The sequence below is a fragment of the Triturus cristatus genome, chromosome 3_2 (assembly GCF_964204655.1).
Source record: "Triturus cristatus chromosome 3_2, aTriCri1.1, whole genome shotgun sequence".
NCBI lineage: Eukaryota > Metazoa > Chordata > Amphibia > Caudata > Salamandridae > Triturus > Triturus cristatus.
In genome coordinates, this window is record NC_140584.1 from 995,910,913 (window position 1) to 995,929,437 (window position 18,525).

General features: G+C 50.2%; 1 protein-coding gene across 2 annotated transcripts in view; it reads right to left on the reverse strand.

Annotated features, from left to right (window-relative positions):
- Positions 1 to 18,525, reverse strand: part of SRRM3 (serine/arginine repetitive matrix 3) — a 361,844-nt gene that overhangs the window by 219,468 nt on the left and 123,851 nt on the right. For both annotated transcript variants that reach the window (XM_085649611.1, XM_085649610.1), the window contains exon 3: positions 13,428 to 13,697. In XM_085649611.1, the coding sequence (XP_085505737.1) occupies positions 13,428 to 13,654 (227 nt within the window). In that variant the 5' untranslated portion in view covers positions 13,655 to 13,697. The remainder of the gene's footprint in view (positions 1 to 13,427; positions 13,698 to 18,525) is intronic.

Below are 18,525 nucleotides of genomic sequence, written 5' to 3' on the forward strand. Positions count from 1 at the left end.
TGACTCCGATGCAGTACCAAAGCTCAGATACCCAGCAGCACTGGAGAGGCACAGCGGGATGGCTACCCTCACACCTTCAGCCCTTGATGAGCTGTTAAGAGGTGCTTGAAGGTGACTGAGAGGGAGGGGCTGCAGCTTCAGGCGCAGGGGCATCTATTCAGATGCAAACAGCCCTGAATGCGTCATGTCTCTGCAATTTAGAGGGGCCTCACATATTCCCTTTCTGCCCAGGGCCCCAAACACCCTAGAACCGGCCCTGATTACACCAGGTAGCACGTGGCTCTCTTCACAGAGCTTAATTACTGTCACTAAAATGTAAGCCAACCTCGGTTCTTCAAACATGCAGTAATAAAATTAAGAAATGGCACAATCGCAACCACTCTGATTAACAAAGTATGGAGGACAATCAGTTAAATCAGTTCTCTTGGAGTATCTCCTTTAAGTACTGTACATCACAGTGAGGGAAAGCAAAACTAACATTTTGGAAAGTGTCTGTCTTCTCCTTGTCTTGTCCAGGTGGGAGTGAGGAGCCCTACCCCTCCCTGGAAGAGACTAAGATGATACTAGAATACTGTATGCCCACCCCTGTGCCCACCCTGGTGGATCCTGTCCCCCCTCCTGAGATGGCTCCTGCCCCCCCCCCCTCCCCTGTGGTGGATCCTGTCTCCATCCTGGGTGGCTTCTGTCCCAGCCCTGGAATAGCTCCTGCAGCGAGGGTGAAGTTCTTGATGGGCCTCTTCTCAAAAAGGCTGAGCTCAAAATTAATATGAAAAGGTGAACGAGTGAGTAAGTGAAGGGATGGGTGGATGGCTGGATGAATTAGTGAAAGGGTGAATGGATGAATGAACGATTGAATAGATGGATAATGAGAAAGGATGGATGGATTGATGAGTGAGCGGAAGGATGGATGAGAGAAAAGGTAAATAGCTGGGTGTCTGGGTGGAAGGGTAGCTGGATGGGTTAAAGGGTGGATGGATGAATGAAAAGGTGGATGATGAGTGAGTGGGTGGGTGGATGGATGAGTGAAATGATGGATGGATTGATGAATTGATAAGTGCAAGGGTGAATGGATGGACAGATGAGTAAAAGGGTGGATGTAAGGATGGATGAGTGAGTGAAAGGGAGTAGATGGACAAAAGGAGGAATAGATGAGTGAAGGAGTGAAAGGATAGATGGATGTAAGAAAGGATGGATGAGTGTTAGGGTCAATGGATGGATTCATGAGTGGATGAGTAGATGGATGGGTGGGTGGATGGAAGGAAGGATGGCTAAGTGAAAGGGTCGATGGAGAGAGAAAGGAAGGATGGATGGATGACTGAAAGGGTGGATGGGGGAAGGAGGAGTGACTGGGTGGATGGATGAGTAAGTGAAAGGATGGCTGGATGGGTGAAAGGGTAAATGGCTGGATGGATGAGTGAATAGATGGATGGGTGGAAGAGTGGATGGATGAGTGTACAGATGGATAGGGTGGAAGGGTGGATGGATGGATAATGGATGGATGAGTGGAAGGATACATGATGGATAGGTTTGCAAATGGTTGAATATGTATGGATATGGCTGCAGTGCTTAATTTGTGCCGCTGCTTTCCGGTGCTCAGCACCGGCACTTCATTGTCAGGGCCGGGGCTATAAATTATTTTCAGGAGGCAGTGGTGGTGAACGTAATTTAAAAAAAAAAAAAACATGAACAAAGGGGATACCCTGCTGCGCTCTTGTGGAGGTTTTTGTAAGGATGGATGTGATTCTGCTGTGCTCTTGTGGCGGTTGGCGGTTGAGATGTCCGGTCAGTGGTACCTGATAGCGTTATGTTGTAGGGGGGGTGTGGTTGAGAAAGGAGCCATGAGATGCTCTCTGTGTTATGTACACTTCACATGTGACGTGGGTTCATGCCTATTTACGGTACATCATGTGGAGTTTAACAAGGCCTTACTATGCTAGCACATGCTAAGGGGGTGGATTTTGCGTGTTCTTGAAGGGTGCCGAGTTGCACCTTGAGGCATGGGTGATTACACAGTTTAGTGGTGTTCTGTGGGCCGACTATACTACAGCTGGAAAATAATTCCTTTATCGGAAATAGTATTTCACAGCTTTTTGGGGCTTCCGTTTTCTGTGAGCGAACTGGGAATTTAGTTTCACCGGGTGTTTTTCCTTCTAGTGCTGTGAAATGGCTATTTTGGTCATTGGCTGCATAATGTGTTTTCTTTTTCTTGAGTTGTAGAACTGGTCTATTTGTCTTGTGTATAAATTGTGTTTTCGTATGGCATCCTCCTGTTAAGAGGAATGGGGTTGTGGGCTTTTGTTTAAGTCACAAATTTGAATTCCGTCAGGGCCACTCAGCCTTTCATCCTCCATCGTGAGTAATTGAGACCCTTTGACCTGGTAAATATTAACACCTGTTGTGTACAGATCGTAGAAAGGGGCAGAAGGGTGGTATGGAGCCGTAAACATAACTTTATTAATAATAAAACAGCATGACTTACAATATAAGCGTTGACCCACGAAGAGTACTGTGCCCTCTAACTTCTTATTATATGAAGTAAATATGCTCCTCAAAGAACGTCTCATGCTTCTAAGCGCTGTAACTAACAAGTATTATTCCAGTTATCCATGGTACTTGGTGGCATCTTTGCTGTGAGCGGATAAGGACATCAGGAGTCACTTGAGGCTTTGCCTTCTTTATTGATGGCCCCTCTCCACATTTCACAGTGGAAATAAATAGCATAATACACTCGGCGCATCTGCATCAATGCTACATATATACTGCTGCAGTTTGGCCACGTTGTTAATATAGGTTCGGACTAGAGACTGTTGTGCATGTGACTGTCACTCAGTGCCTCGGGGAAGGGACTGCCATGAGTGATCATCACTCGATGCCTCAGGGACTACCATGAATGACCATCACTTGATGTCTCAGGTGAGCAATTGCCATGAGTGACCATCACTTGATGCCTCAGGCGAGGGACTTCCATGAATGACCATCACTTGATGTCTCAGGTGAGGGACTGCCATGAATGACAATTACTTGATGTCTCAGGGAATGCCATAGGTGGCCATTACTTGGTGCCTCGGGGGAGAGACTGCCATGAGTGACCATCACATGAATGACCATCACTTGATGCTTGAAGTAAGGGACTGCCATGAGTGACCAGCATATGAGTAACCATCACTTGATGGATCAGGTGAGAGACTGCCACATTTGACCAACACTGGAAGGCTCGGATGAGGGACTGCCATGAGTGACCATCTCTTGATGCCTTAGGCAAGGGACTGCCATGTATGACCATCACTGAATATATAGGTGAGGGACTGTATGTGCATGACCAGCACTAGAGGGCTGAATTGAGGGCACTTTCATAAACGTAAACACTTGGTGGCCCATTGGTTTCATGTACTGGTTTCATGCCACCCTCGACCAGGTCATTGGATCACAGCTCGGCAAGGTGAGCCGGTTGGTTTCTGTGGCTAACTTGCTGCCCGTCTGGCAGGTGGCCATCCAGCAGCGAGGACCCCCGCAGAGTTGATAATGCTCCTAGAGTAAGTGGGTGGAGTCAGTGAAGGAAGTGAGTGGAGCAAGGGAAAGTGGATGTGGCCTCCTACAAACATTTGAGCACCTGGACTTCATATTTTACAAATTAAGCACTGTATGGCTGGGCTTACTTATATACTATTGCGCGACCTCCTCTGATGTGTCTGTAAAACTTACCTATTGTCCTGAAGTTTTGTCCTGAATTTTGACTTCCTGTCCTGAATTTGTGTCCTGAATTTTGACCCTTTGTCCTGAATTTTTACACTCACCGTCCTGAATTTGCACCAATGCCAGTTGGTCACCCTAATGTCTAGCTCAGAGAGGCCCCAAAAGGCACAGGTGCGCTTCCTGCTCGAGAGACCGACAGTATTCGCGAAAGGACGAATCTGTTCACTGTTCTACAGGAGCGGGAAAGGGGAGCTGGGCGAGCAGAAGGGCTTGTCTGCTAGGTGGAGGTAGTGTCTGCAGGAAGGGAGATGTCTTCGAGGAGAAGGTAGGGTTACTGATTAATAGCATTTCAAACTCAGATATCCCCCTGGAAAGGAGGGGCTGGGAGCAGTAGCAGCATCAGTGATCGATACGAGTACGACCCCGTAGGAGACACACAGTGAAGCAATGCGTGCCCCATCAGCGCACCGCTGCAGTCAGAATCTTGCAGCCCGCATTCCTTGCATGTGCGGGGGGATCCGTTTAGACCTGAGGTACGAGAAATGCCACCCTCCGAGACCCTTCCCTGCCCCCACTGGCGCTGCCTCATCCCCACGAGGCCCCGCCTTACCAGTTGGGCCTGCCATTCAAGGAACATGGCTGCTTCCAGTAGGGTCTTCCTACAATCCAATCTCATGTCTGGGCCACTAGCTCAGCCTGAGGTGCGGTCAGCCCGTTAGCCCAGAGCAGAGTGACAAGAAGATGGGGGGAGTGAAGGAGAGCCGAGGAGATGCAAAGCCTGGCCAGGAGTAAGGGAGGAGTGCTGGACTACAGGGGAGGGAGTGTGGAGGTGCTTACAGAATACCCGTCGCGTTCACATTCGATTCTGGTTTAGTATGGGACGTTATGCCACACGGCAATGAGGAAAGAGCTCCTGCAGATCGTTGAGCAAGTGTTGCTAGCGACACACGTAATATGATTGGCTGCTATATGATGACACGTTGTGTTGAGTGTTTTTATTGGTACTGGCCTCCTTTGTCCATGCTCGGTGTGGTTATTGGTGGTGGCACTGGTACACTCCGCTACTCAGGAAACAGTTTTTTACCGAACTTCGCGCTCCAAGCGGAGCACGGAGTGGGGAAAACTTTGCCAGCTCTGCCAGCAGAGCAGAGTTCAGTGCCCACCGCTAATATTAATGAGTCACCCCTATCTAGCATGGACGTCATTTGTGGGTCATCAGGGGTTGCAACTGTGACCTCTAGCTTGCTCTCTGCTACTCCTGGCACTTTCTGTGTGACCCCTGGCTTCAGAGGAGGCACACGTTTTGCCCCCTCTGAGACCAGCGTGTCAGGTCGCATCGACCCCGTGAACACTGACATGCTGTATTGGAAGTCAGACGCAGAGAGAGAGCCACTCCTGTGAATCGGCAACTCTACTTCCTGTCATGACTCGTAATCCTGACATAGGCTAGCACGCTGCCTTGTGCCTGCTGTCGGGAAACCCGGATATAGCCTTATTGAGCCTCCACCGGACTGCCGATTATTCGAATTACAAACGGTGAATGGATTCTATGACAGAGGTCGCGGTCCGGTAAGGGTGCTTTTTGCACCAACATTTACTTTTCCTGTAGTCCCTTCGTTTGCGGGGCTTTCGTGTAAGACTTTGCTTTTTTACCCATTGGGGAGACCAGCTGAGTTTGCAGACTCATGCGGGGGAGACGTTTACTGGCATTGGTAAGGAGAAGTGTAAGCTTCCCCATCATCCCTCTCTCTCCCTGAAGAGAGCAGGGACGTGCTTTCGCATCTGCTCTGTTGGCGAGTCCTTCTATGCGTCTCATGTGGAGTAGATTTCCTGGGACATTTATTTGACTTTGAGGAAGTGAAGAAACTCCCATTTCATTCACTGCAGTTATTGATGACATTCTTTGGACGCACTTTCCTGAAACGGATATCTGGTTTAATATTGGAGGTGTTGCACTTTACAGGATTAGAACTCTTATAGCCTGATATATTCATAGTACTCTGCTGCCTTGTTATTCATGGGTTCGCACCAAGAACAAAGATAATAAGCAGTGGTATTATCTTTGTTGTTTTGTGTTCTTCAACAGGGGGGTCAGTAGTGGGTGATTGGAAGTCTGACGCTCTGCTCCTCTGTGATTCATTCCAACCCGCTAATAAGGGTAGGTGTGTTGGTCAATGTGTTTCATATTGTTGCTGGAGTTGAACAGGCTTTATCAATGAAAGAGGTGTTCATTTAAAAAACTTCCATGTTGTTGTTTACCTGTTGCAGCACTCGTATTGGAATCCTGAATACACCCTCTCTCCTCCCCTGTTATTGGGTTGATTATTTTCTTTTACAGGTAGCTCATAAGAGACTCGTATGCTATCTAACCTCGCCTGCTGATTTTGATAAGTTGTTATCTCACATAAAGGATACCTTACTGCTCTCTCTTCATTCACAGATCTCCCTCCTTGCAGTACCCACTCTTACTTCCCCCGCTTGACCATCCCAAGAGTCCGCGCTATAATTATAATCCAGACTTGGGGCTGTCGAGGTGGACCCCTCGAGCATCGGTATGACCTTTAGGATAAACCAAAAACCGGGACACAGAGGTCGTAAAGAAAGTGCCAGGAGTAGCAGAGAGCAAGCTAGAGGTCACTGCTGCGACCCCTGAATACCTCCAAATGACATCCATGCTATCTAGGCCGTGCAGCACCACAAGATAGGATGCATACTATTTAAAAGTAGTACATGTAGACATTTAATGCTACCATATTCCTGCAGTACAAACCCCCCAAACGCTACTTTCATTGTGGATGGATCTGGCTGTCCTATGAGAAAACTACAGTACAGCTGAAAATACTTATTCTGCTATTTCAGGTTTGGGATCAGCTAGAAAAATAATTCAGACACTGTTTTTAATATTTATTAACAAGCCAGTTCAATAGCGAAGTTAGATATCTTAATAAATATTTAGGCAAATAAACTTTTAGAAAATTACCTTTTCCATCCTGAAGCTCCTGGGTGTTATGTTGTATCAGACTGACAGCAGCTTCAGCCAATGCTTGACCTTAATGAGGAATAAAAACTGTCCCAGAGCAGAAAAAATGGCCTGTAAGTGAGGAGGTATTTCTTCCCCTTGCGGGAAAATCAGTTATAAAAGGCCTGCCCTTTCACAGGTAAATGTAAGGTGAGACTTGGGCAGGGCAAATCCTTCTTCCCTCAACAAGGCTGTCTCCAAACTCAGTGGTTGGGAAGACACCCCCAAAACTGTTTTAGTGATCATAAAGGAGGGAGATACTCATTTCTCTGGGCACACCTTTGGGTGGGCAGGAGTGCTTCTGCACAAGGGAGAAAGGGTTCCCCATCTTGGACTTTAGGAGTAATATGCACTGTATTGATGGAGTGCAGTAGGGCAGGCAGGAAGAGCTGAACACTGAGTAAGGTCACCCCTGGGAACTGATATCTCATAGACTAGGGAGGAGGCAGGAGTCACCATCACCCACTAGCTAGTGCCAACCATGAATGTGGCAGCCAAGGAACACTTTTAGAACACTTTCTGGACCTGCAGAAGAACAGAAGGACTGCACCTGCTTTTTGAGATCTGTGAGGAAACTTGAATTGGCTGGGCCTGCTCCCACTTGTACCCAGGACAAAGAAGTGGACTCCAAGGTTCAACTGGCTGACCTTCTGTTTGACTACATGGGTAAGAGGCCTTTTTCCTGAAGTGCCTACCTGACCAGATGCAAGTGGAATGGACAGGACCCTGTTGGTGGCTTTTGCTGGAGTGAGTGCTTGACCCCTAAGTGTTGACCCGGTAATCTTGGTTTGAACGAACTGGACTAATCGTGCAATCTCTGAAAAGCTGTGGAAGTTAGAAAAACTCTGGCTTCCAGCCACCAGAAGACCAGGACCAACCACCTGAGCCGATCTGGCGAAGGCATGACTTCGCTAGGCTGAAGAAACAGGTTTTGCCAACTTGCGGCTTCTCCGCAGCAGCATGTCTATTTCATTAGGCCGTCAGCAAGAAGGTACCCAGTGTCGTTCAACTCATTGCCGTAAAGCCTGCAGCCTTGCCCAGCGGAAGGATTTTGACGTCTAGTTCAGAGACTAAGTCCTAAGGTGAAATCTTTGACAAGGACAAACGTGCCTGGCGCATCAGACCCACACTAAATCGTGGTCCGCCTCAAATTGTATCGAGCTCCCTGTCCACCATCAAGAGCGACTGCTGATGGGCTCTTAACCTTTTCGTGGCACTTTTTGCCTTGAATCTTTACAATTCATATCTCCGGGTCCGCAAATTGATTTGTATCACTTTAGTGTCATTTTGTTCGGTTAGTTTTCCTCTATGTGTACCAATTTTAGTGCAATTGTTATCGTGCTGTGATTTTAACTTTTGAACTGTTTTGGTAATTCTAAATGCTTTACACTGACTCTAAGTTAAGTCTGTCTGCTCTGTGGCATAGTTGCCAGGGGTTGAGTCCAGGTTTAAATTACTGAAACCTATGCCCGGGCATAAGAGGTTAGTGACATTATTACTTGTGGTGCACTTCCATGCACGCCAACTATTAATGCACCTTTGTAGAATGTGCATCAGCCTGTTGGTTGACCTGAACAACAATGCACCCCCAGAACAAAAAGAAAGCCTGTGATTGGAAAAGATCCGTCGGGTAAACTCAGGTGTTGCACAGTCCCAGATTGGAACCAGTGGGATGCGGGATCTTGGGCCTTTAAGAGAAGCCCGAGCACCCACTCAAAGCTGCGGAGGCCTGGGTGATCTGTTCTCCAATAAACAAGTCTGGCCGTGCCTTCTCCACTGCCGCCTCACGCGCAGACAGTGCCAGTGACAGCGGGCACTGCTCAGTCTCACCCCCTCTCCTCTGCCCGGCTGTCCCCGCCAGCTGTGCACGGACGTTTACAAGCGCGGGCCCTTTCATGCGCCTCCCCGGACCCGCATCCCGAAGGCCGCCGATGTTGGTAGTGACAGCCTGGCCTCTTCAAAGAGAGCTTGAAAGGCCCCGTCATTTCCCTCGGAGCCATGTTTTCTGCAGCCCGCGTCCGTACCGTGAAGAGACTGAATTAAATAAGGGCTCCTCCTGGGCCCCGCTCATTACTGCAGCTATCCCCGCGCCCAGCGGTCTGAGAGATGACATCTGAGGGACGGCTGCCGATGAGGCGGGCGGCCGTCCACGCTTGGAGGGCTCGAGGCACCGGCATCCCTTGTATGGATGGAAGCACGTCTACAGCGTGTGGGCAATAGCGGCTATGCGTAGAGGCAGCCTGGAACTTTCTTCTGATGCTCAGCAGACACAGCAGAAGCGCGCAAGCTTCACTGCAGTGCCACCCGTCAACAATGCGAGCTTCACTGACACCCGCCAACAGTGCAAGCGTCCCACACTAACAGCGCAAGCCTCGCTGCCACCCGTCAACAATGCAAGCTTCACTGACACCCGCCAACAGTGCAAGCGTCCCCCACTAACAGCGCAAGCCTCGCTGCCACCCGTCAACAATGCGAGCTTCACTGACACCCGCCAACAGCGCAAGCTTCACTGCCACCCACCCGCCTACAGTGTGAGCTTTACTGCCACCCACCTATAGCGCAAGCTTCACTGACACCCGCCTACAGCGCAAGTGTCCCCCGCCAACAGCGCAAGCCTCACTGACACCCGCCTCCATCTCTAACTTCACTGCCACCCACCTACAACGCGAGCTACGCTGCCAACCGTCAGCAGTGCAAGCTTCACTGCCACCCGCCTACAGCGAGCTTCTCTGCCACCCACCTACAGTGCAAGCTTTAATGAGACCCACCTACAGCGCAAGCTTCACCCAGCAACAGTGCAAGCTTCACTGCCACCCGCCTCCAGCGCGAACTTCACTGTCACCCGCCTACAGCGCGAGCTTTGCTGCCACCCGCCTACAGTGCAAGCTTCGCTGCTGCTTCCTACAGTGCGAGGGTCACTGCCACCCGCCAACAGCGCGAACTTAGCTGCCACCCTCCTACAGCGCAAGAGTCCCTGCCACCCACCAACAGCGCAAGCTTTGCTGCCACCCGCCAACAGCGCGAACTTCGCTGCCACCCGCCTACAGCGCGAACTTCCCTGCCACCCCCTACAGTGTGAGGTTCACTGATCACTACCTATAACGAAAGCTTCACTGACGCTCGCCAGTACAAACTTAACTGCCACCCCCCAGCAGCGCAAGCGTCACTGCCACCCACCGCCTACAGTGTGAGCTTCACTGCCACCCACCTATAGCGCAAGCTTCACTCACAACCGCCAGTACAAGCTTCACGGCCACCCGCCTACAGTACAAGCTTCGCTGCCACCTGCCTGCAGCGCAAGCTTCCCTGCCAACCCCCTGCAGGGTGAGCTTCACTGATAACTACATATAATGAAAGCTTCACTGTCACTCGCCAATACAAGCTTCACTGCCACCCGCCAACAGCGCAAGCTTCACTGCTACCCGCCAACAGCGCAAGCTTCACTGCCACCCGCCTCCAGTGCGAGCTTTAGGACACATACACAGGACAGGCAGCAGCAACTGTGCAGGCTCCTCTGCCACACGCCGCCACTGCAGTGCAAGGACAAAAGTGCAAACACACGGACGCGCAATCAAGATCGCCACATTATATTCCGTGAGCCATATTCCACAGAACAACTCCAGGCGGCTGGTCTGCCGCAAAGAAAGCTTACATTCAGGGCACACTGAAGGGCAAAGCGTTAAAACATTAGACTCATATTCTGGGGCTCAATAATTACCATTTTCTTGGGCACAGAGGTGGGCGTATTGCGTGGCACAGAGACGGTGACTTTCGAAGCTCAATTGCAGCGATTGTTACAGTCAGGGGCACCTTGGCTGGCTTATGCAGGGCATTAACAGGGCAGCCAGGAAGCAATTTTATTTACTCGTTTCATAGATCCAACATCTACAACGTCGAGACTCGAGACTCGCCAAAGTAAACGGAAATAGTCACGTGTTTGCATTACTGCTGTGATGCGACGGCCAATCTGCAAAGTTGTTAATGTCATCTTTGAAAGCAGGTCATCGACAAGGTGCATCATGGGAAAACAGCTAATCCTCGGATTTATTTAGCATATGTGAAGTGACAAAGAAAGAAAACACCATCTTTTCTGTTATTAACGTTTGTTTTATAAAGTCTAAATCCTGCAGTTAGAAATAAAAAAGAAACCGGAGTTTGGTAGGGAGCTCTCCTTAATTGGAGAATATGTCTTCCTAGACAACATGAGGGCGCGCCTGGCATGAACTAGTGGGCAGAAACCACCCCTTGAGGGAATTACACACAGACCACAGTGACCCGTGTCCATGCTTAGGAAAGTGGTTTTCAGTGGCTGAAAATAACCTCTGAAATGAGGCGCGTGGGGTAAAGACACGTAAGAGGCAGAGGCCATATGGTCAGCAGAGGCCGTGTAAATGGCTCAGCTGAGGCACCTGCGTCTCGTTGAACAATGAAAAGGCTCCGAGGGGACATTGACGTGTTACACATGGATACAAGTGAGCAGCTGATCTCGAGATGGGGATCGGAGGGCGTGGGCTCTACCAGGGGCAGAGGGGTGCCCTTCTAGGTGTGTCCCGTGGAGCCGAAAGGCAGACTGCTTCTGAGCAATATCCTATACAGGCTGCAAGCGAGTCACTCAAAGCCTCTGTGCCAGGGCTCCGAGGGCAGAGACAGGGGCAGGTATGTGGGGCCCTAATGGATAGAAGGGTCCGTGTGTGAGGGGTATTTTTGACACAGACCGCAGCCTGCATGTGGGGCCCTCAGAGGCAGGGGCGGGTGTGCGGAGTAAACCAGTGGCAGAAATGGGGGACAGCGTGTGGTGGTCGTGGGAGGGAGCTTGGACTCTGTGCAGCAGGTCCCCCCCAGCAGGGCTGGGTAGGGTGACCACCTCACTCCAGGTCATGACAATGTCTCCAGTCGGAAGCTTTAGGATTGCAAATCACTGATTTTAGGTGTGTCAAGTCTTGTTAGTTAAGTGGAAGCAAAACAAGACTACAGAACCCAGAATGCATCAGGCTATCACACAAAAGTCCAGGACTGGAACTAGTGTCTGAAATGACCTGGCAGGAGGAGGTGGCTGCCCTAGAGAAAGGACAGTCTTGGGTGGATCCTCTGGCGGCAAAGCTTTACACTACTTTTGTAATCTTAGAATCAGTATTCAAAGCAAGGCATGCGTGCGGACCACAGAGGTGCAACTACAATCGATGCAGCAGGTGCAGTGGCACCGGGACCCATTGAACACTTAGAATGCTGTATTTTACTACCTCAACAACAGCCAAAGGGGCGATTTTCCGTGACTGCACCAGGGCCCATGGCATCCTTGCTAAGCTATTGACTGACCCTTCGTCTCCTAAAAACACCGGCGCAAGCCCCACTCCTACGGGGTCATCCACGCGTTCTCAGCAGCATTCTAGAAACCATTCCCATCGGGCTCATTCACAGAAAGACGCCACAGTTTTTTCTTCCACAATACCACTGAAGATGTAGGTATGTTTTCCCCTATATTCTTTCACTCTGATGCTACTTACGAAATGAATGTGCTTATGATGCAATACACGCACGCGGTTCTGTCAGCAATGGGCTGTTCATTAGCCAGGCGTGTGTTTAGAATCATTTTATTTTTAAGGTGGAAATCTAGAAACATGGCTCTAATTTGTAACACAGACATATGTAATTTGCAGCTTTGAAAAAGTCCAGGTGTATGAAACACGCGTCACAAGCAGTTTTCGTAAAATTTGTCATAAGAAAGTGAACGAGAATTAAAATGTAAAAGAATATTATGAAGAAGGAATAAGATATACCTGTGTTTATCAATAATCTTATATTGCAACTATTTCTATGCAAACACCCAGTGGTGGGCAGCTGGCCTTGGTACGATATTTGCATGTGGACCCAATCACTGGCCTAATTGAACACCTGTTGGCAACAGGGTGTTGCCAGCCTTTCACCCACCTACGATGCCACACATGATTTAAGTTAATGATTGATAGCGCTTTAGAGATGTGCGACTAAATAACCACTTCCACCCAGCATTGCCTTTGGACTTGAACGCCAAACTGAAAGGCAATTGTACACATGGGGCCGCTTCACAAAGGTAAACCGAGACAACTTTCGGTATTCACAAAGGGCATTTATGAGTAGTAAAGTTGGACTCAGTTAAACTTAAGTTTTGGTCTTAAGTTTGACTAAGACCAAAACTGAGACAGAAGTCTTTTTATACTACTCGTAAATGCCCTTTGTGAATGCGGAAAGTGGTAAAGTTAGACTTTCGTCTCAGTTTCCCGTTGTGAATCGGGCCATTGAATTCTGCACCTCACAGCACCTCTGCTGCGGTTCAGTCTTTAGCAGCAGCATGTGCTGTTATTGGTGCTACTGGCGACTCAGAGGGCATTTCAAGGAGGAATCTGCCTCGAAACATCTGGATGTGGGCATGGTGAGAGCCGAGCTAATAAATGTTCAGCCTCTAACAATTCTAATAGAGACCTACTCTTGCCCATTTCCAAGTGGAATGTGTGTGGCATGGTGGCTCTGTGCTCACTTCGTGTGGAGTGTGTGCATATCCTAGTATTTGGTGCCTCTTGTTGTTGAGGGGTGTACGACACAGAACAATTATGCAGTGCTGTTGGAATGTCTATGCCATGTTGCATGTGTGTCCAGATCTTGTGTGGTGTGGCGATGCCACGGTGCCCATCTTATCACTGGCTCAGTGCCTCGGGGCAGCCCAAGTGGAATCACTTACCCTTTCTCCTCCATCATCTCCTGAAGCTCCACGCACTTCAGCTCCACCCGCCGCTTGCGCTCATGGTCCAGGATCTCGCGATGCGCCTTCTTCACCAGGATGGGCTCAACTTTCCTCGGCTCCTCTTCGGGTGGCTTGTGCCAGGAGCCAGAGGCAACTGGCTGGGAGAAGCCATTAGCGGCATCCTGCGGAGTGGGCATGCTGGCCCCGTTGTTGCACGCAGCCATCCCCGGCTCCCGTCCTGGTCGCAGTGTCTTCACTCTGCAGATCCTGTAAAAACATAGAGCAAAGTTATGGTCACTTGTGTCCTGCATGTTCCTTTCAATGCACGTGTTGGTATCCACTTTCTGTAAGTCCAGCTGTGTACCAGCCCATTGCCCTTTGTCTCTGTGGGAGTTTGGGCCTCAGCCCAAACATTATTTAGTAATAACTAACCAACCAACCAACCAAATAAATAAATACATAAATACATAAATAAACAAACATAAATAAACAAATACATAAACAAAGTGCAGGGACCCAAAGCGTTTCTTACGAGCCTGCCAACCACCCTGCTGAATGCCGAGCACTGAGACTGTCTGCTCTTAATTCCACCCTTTCCTCCTCCTCAGTGGCGGTGCGTCCATTGTGGGCGTTGGGGCGTTGCCCCCCCGCCCGCGCCCGCACCGTAACTCTTAGTTTTATTTATTGAAGTTCAGCCGCAGCCCGCAGCGGCTCCGAGGTAGAACTGACATTGACAATCATGACTGTCAGTCAGCATGAGTCAGACGTCGGACCGCCCACCTCCTTTAGAGTCTGAAGGGGGTGGGCGGTCGCCGGTCTGGCGTCATGTTGACTGACAGTCATGATTGTCAGGGGCAGGCAGCAGGCAAGCACAAGCACAAGTGCGCATGAGTGGGGATGGTGGCGAATTTTTGCACCGTGCCCAGTCATGCGCACTGGTGCCTGCTCAGGCTGGCGCATGCCCATTAGGAGAGCGAACCTCGGTCTCCTAATGGGCAGGCGGGCAAAGCGTAACATTGCCCTACGCCTGCTCTGATTGTCTTAGAAGGGTTTGCTACTTAGTTCCCAGCAGTGATGCGGCTGTTCCACTGTTGGCGCCAGAACGGACCCGAGGCCGGCGGCGCAGACCTGGTCAGGTAGGATTGATTTTTATTATTTTAAAACTCCCTCCCCCGCGCGACACGGTTTTAATTATTTTAAAACTCCCTCCCCCGCGCGACACGACACCCCCTCTTCTCCCCTCGCGAGCCGTGACTGGTGTTGAGGAGGACTGTCCCGGGAATGGTTTCTGAGAGCAGACTGCCTCAGCCTAGGGGAGGACACACTGGCTGTAAGGTCACTGGACGCTCCCGCGGCTACTTTGGGTCCGTAGGCACTCTGGGGGGGGGAGGGGGGTTGCGGCTGTGCATTCTAATTTGCAGCATCCCTGAAGGCCGCAAACTGCGGCAGGATGGACTATGACCCAGGGAACTGGGGGCCCGCCAGCCGAGGGAAAGAGCACGGCCAGGGTTCGATAGGCATGCAGTGAGGCCACGGGGACGTATTTATGTTTTTTATGTTGCGCAGTTTGAAACAAATGTTGAAAGAAACTACATATCTTATCTTTTGATGTTACTGGCTGCATATTCACGAAGCAGCGCGGGCGAGCCCAGTCATTCATGCGCTCTTTTCAAGCGAGAAAGGGACGGGTATCTGTGCAACAATGGCCTTATGAAGAGAAACCACTGCCAGACTCTGATGCCGCAATATGGATGTCTAATTAAGAGGGGACCTTTGATCCATGTGACATGACGAAAAGTGACGCCGCTGGTTCAGCGTGTTAAGCAATAACTAACAAATGGCTGTATTTTCAGTTGTAATTTTGAGTAATGGAAAAGTTAAATGCATGGTGCACTATTTAGTAATGTCCCACTTGAAGCGGGCGCCAGGATTAACTGTGGAATGGCTCCTTCCCGTTTAGAGCGAGTGTGCGGAGACGGGGTGAGTTCGGCTTCATTATTGGTGTTCACAGGTGTACGCTGTAGCTCGTCCGCGCCTGTCCTGGCTCACTTTCAAGAGTATAAGGGGCTCTTCTCGACGGCTGAGAGTCGGGGCTGGGTCCCAGATGGTATCCCGCCAAAAAGGCGGTTACTCTATAGTGCAGTCTCCCGCTGCATGCTTGTCAGCTAGTTTCTCGGTCATGTTATGCGTAAGGCTTGGAATGTATATATTTTAGGTAAAATAGTAAATTTAATCGCAGCAATTGACTCCATTAACAAAATCTGGAGGTGCTGCCACATCAATAGTTCCGCTTTCACCTGCCTAATGAGACAGTTTTAGTTAACCTAAGCTGTTGTGACCGTAATGGAAGTAAGCTGTACTCGAAGTATGGGAGGGAGGCTGGGCCCCAAGTGATGGGATATTGATCCCTCAGCTGATCTTGATGTGTCTTAGATACTGTAAGTTGAATTATTTGGGATTTGGAAAGGTTGACCTTAAACCCCGAGATGTCCCCAAAATGCTACAATTCCGTATTAAGGCAGAGAGTGAAGTCATAGGGTCTGTCAAGGCCACCAACACGTTGTCCGCCTATAGACTAATGGGGTGGGTGTTCCCCCTGAATTGCAACCCAGTAATGAGGGGGTACGCTTGAATGCACTGTGTTAGGGGTTACATGTATTAAGCAAATAGGAGCAGGGACATAGGACAGCCCTGCCATGTCCCCGATGTATAGGGAGTGTGGATGAAAGTCTTATTTAATTGAAGCATGAAGCCATCTTGTCCTGGGGATTAAGTGGTTTTAAGTGTGCTATAGCTAAGATAACATCAGTAACCTCAATAGGTTTCTCCAGAGCATGTCTACATTTGCATGAGTTTTGTTACCTGCGCCCCTTCCAGATATGATATCACCAGAACCAGAGTCTTAGTGAAAGCTGAAATTCCTCTTGTCAGACAAACCGCTCGCTCGCTATGCTGAAGTATGCCAAACATTTTACGCCTCACCACTTTCAAATGTCACCGTCCGCCACTGCTCCTCCTCCCTCCACTTTCTGTCCTTTAGCTCACTCTTGCACATTCTTCTTTATCCCTGCTTTCTCTCTTTGTTGCTGTTTCCCCATCCGTCTGTTCTCTTTTTCCTCTTGTCCCTTTCTCTCTCCTTCTATTGGTCAAAGTCGGATGATGACAAAAGTGTCCTATCCCCAGAAAGCAGGCTGGTTCCGCCGCCTCCACCCACTGGCCCACACTGAGCCCTCCTTCCGCCCCAGAGACAGGCCTGCAGGGGTCACGAACAGCTCAAAATGGCTAATCGAGGGTCAGCAGCGATGGAAGGGGACCCAAGAGGGACCCTGCTCCAAAACAGAGCACACAGTGTATGGAGTTAAGGAAATATGCCAGACCGGAGCTGCAGGGGTGTAACAAGCATGTAGGTGGGGGAGGGAGGGAGGTGCAGGGAGAGAGAACCAAAGTAGAAGATGGGGGGAAGAGATCCAGAGTGCAGGATCTGGAAGAAAGGAGGCGTGGGGTGGAAGAGTCAGAGAGCTGGCCGTGGGTGCCAGGAGGAAGCCCCCTGATGCGAGGGGAGCGCCACAGTGTGTGTGGGGGTGGGAGAGAGTGCCAGAGAGCTGGACCTAGTGGGGACAGGGTAGGGATGCGGAGGGAGTTCCAGACTGTAGGAGATGGAAGGGAGGGCCCGGCGCACACTGCAGAGCAGAGCATGTTAATTCCCGCATCGCCTTATCTGTATAATGGGCACTGCAGGGGGCATGCTGGCTGGGCCCAGAAACCGAAGCCCTCAAACCAAGATTGAGCCCCCCGAGGCGTTTTTGGCACAAAACACACATTACCCATGACTACCTTCACTACACACAGCTCGCTGCTCTCCTGCAGACGGCCCCAGTCCTGCATCTCAGGGCATAAGAGCAAGGAAAAGGAATTGAAAATTGAGCAAGCAGACGAAGACAGGGAGGCCCGGGCATGCAAGAAGTAGGTCTGAGCAGGAATTAGGTCATAGGTTAAGGAGCAAAGGTCATAAAGGTATGATAGAGCGGGGGTCAATGGTGGAAGCTAGTAGCTTGTGCCACGAAGGATGAGAAGATTGTGCCCAAGGCGTGAAGTTCGCCCCACGCCATGAGATTCTTGGGTGATGTGAAATGCACTGTGGCCTCCTGGGAGAAGTGCCAATAGGGTGGGGAACATGATCTTGGAAAAACAAACAGGGGGTGACAGGAATCCTGTACATTTGGCATTGTTCGCCTCCTGGGCTATTACTTCTCTCGGTACAGAAGAGTGAGAACAGCTGTACATTGTCGCTTGTGTCGGTCTACACATTAGACCCAACTATATTTGCACTGTTCATATGAAAACGAGTAACAAAATGTTAATACGCAATCCAATTAGATTTTTAGGGTGATATGAGGGACAGAGGCAAACAAGGTTATGTTATTAAGAGTACAGGGTGCACGGAGTGACGTACCCAACATTCGAGGGGTCTGCGGAGGCAGGGGGTGTCCTTGCAAAGAACAATGGTGACACTCAGGAAGATGCTAAAAGGGTCAGTCAGTCAATGGGTGATACAGCAGGAGTCAGTGGGTGATACGGCAGGGGTCAGTCAGTGGGTGATACAACAGGAGTCAGTGGGTGATACGGCAGGGGTCAGTCAGTGGGTGATACGGCAGGGGTCAGTCAGTGGGTGATATGGCAGGGGTCAGTGGGTGATACGGCAGGGGTCAGTGGGTGATACAGCAGGAGTCAGTGGGTGATACGGCAGGGGTCAGTCAGTGGGTGATACAGCAGGAGTCAGTGGGTGATACAGCAGGAGTCAGTGGGTGATACGGCAGGGGTCAGTGGGTGATACGGCAGGGGTCAGTGGGTGATACGGCAGGGATCAGTGGGTGATACAGCAGGAGTCAGTGGGTGATACGGCAGGGGTCAGTCAGTGGGTGATACGGCAGGGGTCAGTCAGTGGGTGATACGGCAGGGGTCAGTGGGTGATACGGCAGGGGTCAGTGGGTGATACAGCAGGAGTCAGTGGGTGATACGGCAGGGGTCAGTCAGTGGGTGATACAGCAGGAGTCAGTGGGTGATACAGCAGGAGTCAGTGGGTGATACGGCAGGG